This window comes from Aedes aegypti, chromosome 1, assembly GCF_002204515.2.
Source record: "Aedes aegypti strain LVP_AGWG chromosome 1, AaegL5.0 Primary Assembly, whole genome shotgun sequence".
Lineage (NCBI taxonomy): Eukaryota > Metazoa > Arthropoda > Insecta > Diptera > Culicidae > Aedes > Aedes aegypti.
This window is the reverse complement of record NC_035107.1, coordinates 21,338,208-21,349,810: the sequence shown is the minus strand read 5'-3', so window position 1 is coordinate 21,349,810 and position 11,603 is coordinate 21,338,208. Positions and strand designations below refer to the sequence as shown.

At 41.1% G+C, this 11,603-nt stretch overlaps 1 protein-coding gene across 2 annotated transcripts in view; it reads right to left on the bottom strand.

Moving 5' to 3' along the window:
• Window positions 1–6,759: 6,759 nt before the first annotated feature.
• Window positions 6,760–11,603, bottom strand: part of LOC5576538 (E3 ubiquitin-protein ligase UBR3) — a 227,327-nt gene continuing 222,483 nt past the window's right edge. For both annotated transcript variants that reach the window (XM_021839109.1, XM_021839110.1), the window contains one exon: window positions 6,760–7,853. In XM_021839109.1, the coding sequence (XP_021694801.1) occupies window positions 7,736–7,853 (118 nt within the window). In that variant the 3' untranslated portion in view covers window positions 6,760–7,735. The remainder of the gene's footprint in view (window positions 7,854–11,603) is intronic.

The following is an 11,603-nucleotide window of genomic DNA, read 5'->3' as shown; positions in this document are numbered from 1 at the left end:
GGCATTTCGCGGCGGCGCATTGGTTCAGGTGCTGATGGTCTGCTAACCAATCGACAACCTTCGCAGTTTCTGACCGTTTTCCTTGCATCTTCATCCATACCCGGCCACCAAACCCTGTCACGAAGTCGTGATATCATTAATGTCTCACCAGGATGACCTTCGTGAGCAAGTTGCAGCATTCTTGCGCGTAGACTTTGAGGAATGACGATTCTGCACCCGCGAATTACGAAACCTTCGAGGAGGGCAAGATCGTTCTGAAAAGGTATGTATTTCTTAGCACCATCCCTAATCGCACCATCAGTCCAATCTGAAGTCAACAGGGCATCTTTGACTAGAAGTAGTTCTGGATCAGTAATGATTGCATTCTTAATTTCCGAAACGTCTACAGCCACTGAATCTGTAATAGCGCTAATGTAGAGTTGATCATCACATTTGTCTACGTCTTCGTTAATTGTCGTTAGAGATAGCCGAGATAATGAATCTGCTATATTTTGTTTACCAGGCCTATATACAATCCTAAACTTGAACGGTTGCAGCCTAAGCACCCACCTTTCAATGCGTCCGGGAGGCTGTGATGTTGGCTTGAAGATTGCAGTTAATGGGCGGTGATCTGTTTCGAGTTCGAAGACTCTGCCAAGTAGGTACAATTTGAATTTTTCAACGCATTAAACTATTGCCAGCGCTTCTTTTTCTGTTTGGCAATATCGACGCTCTGTTGATGAAAGGCTCTTGCTGGCATACGATATAACGATGGGTTTATCATCATATTCGTCTTCGAACTGTATCAAAACAGCTCCTAAACCAACGGGCGATGCATCCGCAATGACTCTAGTTCGACGGTTGTTATCGAAAAAACCGAGCGTTGGCGCTGAGCATACAGCCCGTTTCAAATTATTGAACGCTATCTCGTGCTTCGTCGTCCAGTCGAATTTTTGTCCACTGACTGTCAACTGCCGTAGGTCGAATGTTTTAGTTGCTAAATCGGGAATGAATCTTCCTACATAGCAAACGAGTCCCAAAAAACTTCGAACTTCTTCGGCAAATGTAGGCGATCTGAACTGCTGCACTGCTGTTATCTTATCTTCCGTTGGTCTAACGCCTTGCTGAGAAATGTCATGACCCAAAAATTCTGTTTCCGTAACTTTGAATTTACATTTCTTAGTGTTCAACACGACATTGTGTGCTTCTAATGTGCGTAGAACACTTTCTAATGCAGCGTCATGTTCAGCCTCCGTCTTCCCATGTACAAAAATGTCATCTTGATAGTTGAAAGAGTTTGGACAATTGCTCAGAATTTGCTCGATAATACGCTGGAAATGTTCTGACGCGCTGCAGATTCCGAACATCAACCTGGTGTATCGAAACATACCAAGATGAGTAATAAATGTCGTTATGTGTCGACTTGACTCGTGCAACTCCACTTGGTGGTACGCATCCTTAATGTCAAGACGAGAGAACCACTTGCAACCGTTTAACCTGATCACAGAAGTTTTCTAAATAATTTAATTTGAAAAATTAAGTTGTCTAATACAATACCTTGCGAGAAGATCATCAAGCGTAGGAATCATGTGATACTCTCTTCTGATTGCGGTATTAGCTCGACGCATATCAATGCACAGTCGAACATCACCGTTATCCTTGATAACAATTACTACGGGGGAAACCCACGGGCTGGGACCGTTAACTCTTTCAATAATACCCATTCTTAGAAGTCGGTTGATTTGATCTTCAACTTGTCGACGGAGAGCAATGGGTACACGACGGACATGCTGAGCAACGGGCGTCACGGTTTCATCGATATCGATTCGAATTTTAACACCTGGGCACAGGAATGATTAGGATATTATCTTTATTGATGACATATTAATAGCTACCTTTAATTACAGGAAATTTATCAACGGTATTCTCAGAAACATGTTGGATGAACTCCGAGTTGTTGACACTAGGCAAACCAATCAGCAGCACTCCCAATCGTTTTGCAGTGTCTCTACCAAGCAAATTCTGCTTACCATCTTTTATTACGTAGAAGGCGGCAGCAAAATTCAGATCATTGCCCTCCACAATCGCTATGTTTGCATCGAACGTGCAAATGATGTCCAATGAATCCTTTTGTGCATATGCTGATAGACGTTTTGTGGACGGTTTCACATTGTCGACTGCAGCATTCCTGCTTTGCAAGTAGACCCATGTCTGTTGATCAATGATGTTGTATTTGCTGCCCGAGTCAATCATCATTTCAACGAGTATATTGCCCACCTTGCACCAAACCATTTCATCGTGGTTATCGCTGATTGCGTATATGAAGGAGTCCTGCACTTGAGCTTCCGGCTTCATATCACGTGTTGTAGAGGTTTCATCATTGTTAATAGCATTAACTTTTTGTGTTTTGTGACCGCGAGGGTTTGGATTTTCAGCAGATGGTTTGCGTTTCCAAGTACCTTTGTTGGAACCAAAATAACACTTCTTGGCAAAATGTCCAACACGGTTGCAGTGGTGGCATTGAACGTCTTTGGCTGGACACTTTTCTCCTGGCTTGTGCAGCCTCAATCCACACCGACTGCAATCAGCTGTAGGATGACTTTTCGCCCAACGTGATCTGTTCTCACTCTCAGTGGTAATTTTGTTGACAAACGTGTTACCACGACTTGCTTCCAACAGATTTCCAGCACCGGAGGTACGCTGGCCAAGCTCGCGAACCTGATGCTGAACGGATAGATGGGTATTGACGAGGGTAGTTAGGTCATCCAAGTTGATATTGGGCTTTTCTAAAATTTTCCGTCGGAGTTCGGGAGGCGCAAGCATGACGATCTTGTCTATAACTGCTGCATCTCTGCTCTCTTTTTCCGATGATCCAAATCGACATTTGTTGGCCAGGACTTTGGCCCGTAACAAGAACTTGTCCAATGTTTCTCCGGCATCTGGTTTTTGAGTCCAAAATGAATATCTCTCGAATGTGTCATGCTGCTTGGGAGCAAAGTAATGGTCGAGTCGACGAATCATACCATCAAATTCGTCCTCTTCATCCTCGCACTCTTGGTTTACCTCAGGCAAGCTTTCGTAAACCCGTTGGAGTTGACGACCAGAAACAGCAAGGAAAATGCTCTTCAATTTTCTCTTCTTTTTCTTGCTCATGACGGCCGCGATATACTCGAACTGCTTTTTGTAGTCAAACCATTTTTGCCTGAGTTCCGTTATTGGAACGCTATCGCATTCAAAAGGCGGTAGTTTGAACAGTTGTTCTTCCATGTCTGAGAAATGATTGAAATTAATTTCAATAGTACCATGTGCATGGTGTAAGTACAATTTTTTTGTAATGAACTAGCCATTTTTCCGCCTGACTCAACGGATCAAAACCGCTTCTGAGGCAGTTCACTTTTAAGGTGAACTTGTTTTTTTTTCGCCTAACACTGAGGCAGTTCGCTGTTAAAACGAACTTGTTTTTTTTTTCGCCTGACTCAACGGATCAAAACCGCTCCTGAGGCAGTTCCCTTCTTAGGTGAACTTGGTCTTTCTTTCGCCTGACACTGAGGCAGTTCGCTGATAAAACGAACTTGATTTTTTTTTTCCGCCTGACACTGAGGCAGTTCACTGTTGAAGCAAACTTGATTTTTTTCATTCCGCCTAACTCAACGGATGAAATCCGTTCCTGAGGCAATTCCCATGTAGAGGGAACTTGTTTTTTCTTTTACCCGCGTATCGCAATCTGTTGCTGGGCAACCGCTTGTTTAGCTTGACTTTTCTTTCTGGAACAATCTCCCAACATTTGTAAAAAAAACTGATTTGGTTTACCTTCTGATTTTGTTTGCTTGAATCACCGCAGGTTCTACTCGTCGCCAATATGTGATATTATTCACTAATTTATAAAGTTATACAATTAAATGAAAAACTATCTTAGGGTTTAATGATATTTAGTTTGCAAAGTAACATCGACTGATAACGTGTGTTCACTAAAAGATCTCAGTTTTCGAACTGACGGTCTGAACGTCGGGCCTACTATGTTTCTTCAGATTCACCACACATGTGATACTCGGTTTGCGCGATATTGATTTTCGACATCAGTTCACGTAGCTGTTTGGTTGTTAGATTAACAACCGTTATGGGCGGGATACGAATCTTTTTCGTCTTGGCCGAAGTGTTCGCAGTGGTCATGGCTGGAGTAAGTGTTGGCATCTCTTCGGTGTTCTCGTCTACCTCTTCCTCCGATAGAAGGTCGTATTCGTTGCTCACGGTGATATTGATATTATGTTGAATTGAGCCGCTACTGGTACAGCCGCTGGGATGTTGTTCAGTTGGTCTTTTTGGCGAATTGGTTTTAGCATTGGCGTTGGATAAGGATGACATTTCTTCCATATACGGGCTTTTCGGTCGGGGTGAATGAAGATTCGGGTCGATGAGGTTATGCTCTGACACTAAGCCGCGCTTTTGCCTTGATTTTGTTTCGCTTCTAAGGATTCTTTGCGACGTTTTCGAGGCCGCATTTTGACCGCCAGTGCTCACGGGGTCTACCTGGGGCTTCAGAGTGCCGAATCGCGATTTTTACTTCGAAGTGAACGTAGAAAACTCGGAAAAAGTGAGGCGCGAATATATGGTTTGTTTACTCGGCAGGCAGTGTTGCCAAAAACTGCAGATTCCTTAAACGAATGATATTACTCACATAAACCTATTATAAGCTTACACCCATGGTAAGTACATTTAACTACAACACTTTTATTTATTTACGATACTGTTTACATAGCCCTTTAGATAAGTTTTTCGAAAGGTGAACCAAGAAGTTCCAAATGGAAGCTCGTTGAAAACCGCTATTTTACAAGGGGTTCTTTTTATGCTTACCAATGCGAGGTCTAGAGTATGCAGTTTGCGTTGAAATGATTTGAATCAATGATGCATTATTTTTGATCAAGTGAGCACAGGAGCACAGGGCCCAGATAGCCGTAGCGGTAAACGCGCAGCTATTCAGCATGACCATGCTGAGGGTCGTGGGTTCGAATCCCACTGGTCGAGGATCTTTTCGTGAAGGAAATTTTCTCGATTCCCAGGGCATAGAGTATCTTCGTACCTGCCACACGATATACACATGCAGAAATGGTCAATCGGCAAAGAAAGCTCTCAGTTAATAACTGTGGAAGTGCTCATAAGAACACTAATCTGAGAAGCAGGCTTTGTCCCAGTTGGGACGTAACGCCAGAAAGAAGAAGAAGGAGCAATTGAATTGAAAAGGCGTGAATCCTTCGCGAAGCATTTATATTTTCAAAGCATGCTTTTCAAAATATCTGTGCTGCAATGATGATCTTTGAAGACTGGTCTGGACTCCATGTATGAGCTTCCTTGAGATGTCTTCCACAATTTTGAAATTACACAGGATTGCTATGTCAGTTGTTAACGACGGAGAGTTTTGGGCGCAGTTTGACCATCACCAGATAGTGGTCAGAGTCGATGTTAGCGCCACGATAGGTTCTGACGTCGGTAATATCGGAGAAGTGCCGTCCATCGATCAAAACGTGATCGATTTGTGATTCCGTCTGCAGTGGTGATCTCCAGGTGTATCGGTATGGAAGGCTGTGCTGGAAGTAGGTGCTACGAATGGCCATATTCTTAGAGGCGGCAAAATCAATTAGTCGTAGGCCGTTTTCGTTCGTCAGCCGGTAGGCGCTGAACTTTCCAATCGTCGGAATTCCTCCTCCTGGCCAACCTGAGCGTTTAGATCTCCTATGATGATTTTGACGTCGTGGCTTGGGCAGCTGTCGTTCTCGCGTTCGAGCTGCGCATAAAAAGCGTCTTTATCATCATCAGTGCTTCCGGAGTGAGGGCTGTGCACGTTTATTATGCTGAAGTTGAAGAACCGGCCTTTGATCCTCAACTTTCACAATCTCTCATTGATCGGCCACCACCCGATCACGCGCCTCTGCATATCACCCATCACTATAAAAGCTGTTCCCAGCTCATGTGTATTGCCGCAGCTCTGGTAGATGGTATGGTTACCTCTAAACGTTCGCACAATTGATCCCTTCCAACACACTTCCTGCAACGCTACGATGCCTAATCCGCGGTCCTTCAGCACGTCGGCGAGTATGCGTGTGCTCCCGATGAAGTTGAGAGATTTACAGTTCCACCTACCGAGCTTCCAATCGCTAGTCCCTTTACGTCGCTGTGGTCTTCGCCGATTGTCCCGGTTCGTATTCTCTCGTTGATTATTCGTTGCTTGATTTTTTTACGGCTGGCTTGCAGGGCCTGACACCAACCCCCTAGATTTCCGGAGGACCATTCCCCCTAAATGTTCGGAGGACCATAGTGCGCAGTTTAGCTTAGAGTCCTTCTCTGGCACTCGAACGATGATCAGCCGCCCCTGACATGGAAAACAGACGCTGTTGTGAGCCGCTGTTTTTAAGCACCGTTTTATGAGGCACCAACTGCAGTTTGACTCCAGCCATCCAAATTGTGGTTTGATTTCACTCTAGAATCTCCAACTATTCAGCAGTCTAGCCAGAGAGGATCTGTTGATGGAATCTCTGGAATGATTCCCATGAAGAATTCCTTAAGAAATCTATAAAACACTTTTAGGAATCTGTGGAGTTGAACAGCGAAGAAGAGGTGAATAGTAACTACCTTTCTCGGGTTTGCGGATTGGTACATCTTGTGCAACAATCCGGTTAAAATAGTAATTTCCGTGATTTACAGATTTCATTTGTGGCTCGTATATTGAGGCAGGAACAGCACTAAATCTCGGAGTTTTCTTTCTTAGTAATCACTGCTAATTGGATATAGATTCATAATATATCATGAAATTAATTTATTGGTTTCTACTCGCTATTTTATTGATTTCCTCCACTATCCACAATCTCTTCTGTTGCCCAGTGCAACAATTCCTCCCACGCGCTTGAAACCTATCCTCCTCGCTCTCTCTCCTCTCCATCTTGCCCGAAGCAAACAATTTGTTGAGTCCTATTAATGATTAATTGAATTGAAAAAAAAAACACTATTTGCTATTTCATCCGTTCGCTACACAGACTATCTCTAACTGTACACGCCTCGACTTAGTAGTAGTAGTAGTAGTAGTAGATCGCTTTCTAAGGCAAATGCTTTCTCACCTCCCTCCATCTAGTATTGAGACAATTATTGGTGTTTCAAACTTGAGCAAACTAAACAAACTTAAATAGTAAAACTGAGCTAAACCTAAACGAACGATAAGAGGGGGGAAAACAAAACAGAGTTCCATTCGAGAGACAGTCCAGTTTAACATGGTTTAATCGTTGCGAACAAATAATATATTGGTTATATTTCCATTTTTATCATATGCGCTTAAGGGTAAGGTTACTAGTTTACACAGTTTGATCTCATCGCCTAGTAAGAGTAATTACAGTATTTATATGTTTGGAGATTGGTTCTGGCTATATTTTTTTGTTAAACGTAAGCATATGTCGATAACAGTTACAAGTATCACAAAGCGGGAGCAACGGTTTCCAGATAGGTTTTGTAGTGATTTTAATAGGTAGTTGGGTAGTAATTTGTTTAACTCTTACCTAACCTTATTAGCCTTACTAGTTTACAGAGTTTAAATAACACTTCAGAGTTTTTTTTAGTTCGATTTGCTTTCTTTTCTGCTCACAGCGACAACTAACACTCACTCTGGGTATGTGTGTGTTTCAAACACACACAAACACTCGAACACTTACTTGTTGTAACAGACGTAACACAACACAATTCTTCATACATTTTAGGAGAACAGTCCAAAGTCGGATTATAGAGAATCCCGGTGCCAAACCCAGGTGTGCTTGGTGTGAGCAAATCGGTGCGACAGCCACTGCGACTCCAGCAGGTTGAAGCGATCCTCGCTCAGGTAGAGCGGTTTACCACGTCTGTGAGATGAAATAGATATTGTTTTATAAGTTAAAATTTTTAATTGATGAGATTTTTCATCCTAGACTAATACATTCTTCGTCAACGACTCCTCCAAATGATTGGTGTCGAGAGTCAAGATGTGCAGACGATAAGGATGGAAGCATCTTGACGTAGGGAAGGAAACATATTTGAAAGGTGAAAGCATTGCTTTGATGAACACTTGAATAGAACAAGGGCAGTGAGGATTCAAGGAGTGAGATAAGCAAGATTAGCAGATAAGCATCTCGAGACTCTTTCGAGTTTATAACGAAAATCATCCAATCTTATGTAGAAACCCTTTCAAAGCTTTCGAACTTCTGAAGAGAAAATTCCTAGCTTCTGAAAAAAAGCTTTCGACTTTCTGAAGAGCAGCTTCTGGAGAGAAGCTTCCAAGCTTCTAGAAAAAAAAGCTTCCGAACTTCTGAAGAGAAGATGCCTAGCTTCTGAATCTCTTCTGCAAAGAAGCTTCCAAGATTTTGGAGAGCAGCTTACATCAGGGCTGGTAGCAGTCAGACAGCAAAATAATAGTGACTTTAGTGATCAAAATGATCAAAAAAGTGACCAAATAGTGACCAAAAAATGACCTAAAAGTGACTTGATAACTACAAGTATTAGTCATTAAAATAACTAGAAATGAAAATACGTGTGTGTATATTACCCATTCCACATACAGTGGGGATTCGCTCGTTGGGGGTCCGCTAGAAGGTATGACTCGATGGTTGGATGTTCGCTGGTTGGAAAATATGCCAACTAAAAAGCACTCGAATGTCAGAAGAAGATGTCAAACTGACTTTGACGTCTGACTACCGTCGCATTGAAGTCTCCATATATAAAACAAACGTGTATGTTTATGTGCGTTTCGTAACGTGATTTGTGCTCCAGATGCGTTCGTCTGGAGCATTTTCACCAGCTGTCAGTCGTTCCAACTAACGGGTCGGATTCGTTAGATGGAAGGCAGTCGTGTTCCAACCAGCAAATCCCCGCTGTATTAGGTGTTGTGGTGGAATTTTGAGTGAAACTGGCAACACTGAGTAATAGAAATATCAATAGTGAAATGTTGGGAGATCGTATCTTGGAAGCCTGGAATAAAAACCAAATTGTATGTATAATCATAAGTTCTAAACTAGTTTAATAATAAAAAAAATGAATTACAGCATTGAAGCTGCTATCACAAAAGCTGGTTTATTGGTTTATTGCGCCAACGATGACGATTCCCAACATTAGGCGAATTTAAAATGTAGAGAACTGCAGTAATTTCAAATTTCAAATTTTCCTAACAGTTATCTGTCTGAGATAGGACTTGAGTATGACAATGGTAAAAAAATAGCGTTTTCGAGATTTCATTTATCGTTTTTCACAAGACGAACATTAGCTTAAAATAAGGTTACTATGTTAGATTTCTGATTTCAGTCAAAAAAAAAAATGCATGAACGTTGGTAAACAAACTCGTGATAGAATTCTTAGCAAAATTCCTGTTCATGAGGAACTTACTGGCAAGATTTTGAAGTAGGGATGCAAAATGCATTACTTGAAGCATTTCTTAACAAAGCTGTGGAATAAATCCAGGTAAAAAGTTTGGTTGTAGACAAAATTACGGCGAAAATCGAGAATAAATTTCAGAACAGGAAAAAAATCCTGAGAGAATTCAAAGTTCAGAAAGAAACGATAAATATATACTCATGCTAAATTGGTGGCAGACTTTCTGTAGAATAAATAAACCAAATAAACAATAACTGCAGAACACAATGGATTTCAAGCAAAATCGAAAAAAAAACAAATTAGATGAATGTCGTGCATAAAAAATTAGGATTTCACTAGAATTCCAACTGAACATTTCAATAAATGAGTTATTGAAAATAATCACATCACTCAGTGGCGACTCGTAAACTCACGTCATTATCTGATATACGACCCTGAAATGACTAATTTTGCAAATTTAAATTATAAAGGAAACAGTAAACGATAGGAAGCACATATTTGACGTTAGAGAATAGCCACTGATAACACTAGTGATTAATTATTATCGTCCAAACCTTTTTTTTTGTTTAGTAATAGTTGACCGAAGTCGTGTTAAAAACAGTGCCAAGGGTTAATCAATGGAAACTTATATTGTTTATTTCTTGGAATTTCTGAAGTGATGTCTGAAATGATTTCCAGCAAAAATAATACTTTCTTTTGAAATCATGGACGAGTTGAGCATGAGCATGAGCATGAGCATGATTGACCGCCCGCAGATGCTACTCCGTTATTGCAAGAACAGCTGTACTTACACAGGGAACCAACAGACGCTACTCGGGATCAGTAGCATCCTCAATGTGTAAGTACTGGTGCTCTCATTATTATAACAAACAATAACGGCTGCGTCCGAATGCAGGTCAATTTAGGGATGGGTGGGAAATGTTGACGTGTTACTTGCTTTATGGAAGCCGAGGAGTCCTCTGCACTTCCACAACAGTAAACACTGGGAGTTTGGATATGGGGGAGGGATTCGTTTTGGTAAACGATAAATATATCATTTGAAATGAATGCTTCTAAGCGGATTCGCGATATTACTCGATAAACGAATTGAACGCCGAACAAGTGTTCGTCACACGCCCTCATAGGAGCAAGCGACAAGATCAAAGAATCTAACACTACTAACGCGTTCCGCGACACGCGATTTTTTTTTAAGAACTAGCGGACCGATTCACTTTTTCACTTTTTCCACCGACGCGCGACATGTTCGATCCTGCCCTCATCACCCGCTCCCGAAGAAGCAAGCGTCAAGGTCGAAGGATCAAGCTGAGCTCCTTTTGAAATCATGGACGAGTTTCTGACAAACTCTTTGAATTTATTTTGGTTGTTATTCCTAGCCAATTGTGGCTTATCCTCCGGAGGAGTTTTGATGATGTTTTTTTCAGAGTCTGGTTATGGGTTTCTTTTATAGCCGTAGATTACTCAGATCAGATATTGGTCCAAGGTTTTGCCAAAATTTGATAAACTATTACAGACAACAAATTCATCTCAATGTTGCTTTCTAAGTTTTGCCAAAATGTTCTCCAAAGCTTTTCCCAGGAACTTTTTAAATTTTCCATCGGAAATGTCTACGGAATATTCACTTGAATTCTTCCAAAAAGTTAGCCAGGAGGGCGGGGATGAACCAGCCTCGGGCTGAACTAAGGATTCAATAACACTGTTCGACAAAATAAAAATTTTGGATGGATCAGGGAGGCGTCTATATGGGTCTTGAAGTGCAAGAAAAGTGTAGAAAGAGGCCGTTTTCAAATGATTTGCAGCACCCCTGGATTATCTTTTGACAATGTTTGAAAATTTGGCATTTTTAATCACAAAAAGTGTAATAAGCAAAATATCATTATCTTTTTAAATTCAATTATTCAACCATTGAATTTGTCAAATCAATATTTTTAGCACTGTATGACTTCAGGGAAACGTGCACTTTTCCTGAAGAATATTGGCATCAATTTTATATATGAATATGGAATGTTAACGATCATTAAACTCGCGTGTGAGGATGTGCACCATATAAATACTATTTTTTTCTATTTCACACATCTGGTTCATTATATAATAATTATTATAGGTTCAAGAAGTTGCTTGATTATGATTTGATTCTTTGCTCTATTAGATAAAGCAATTGGCAATGCAATCCAGTAACATTTGATTTCAACAAGGATTTGACTACAGAAAATTGATGTGTCAGTTATGTCAGTTATATGGGCTGGTTGCTC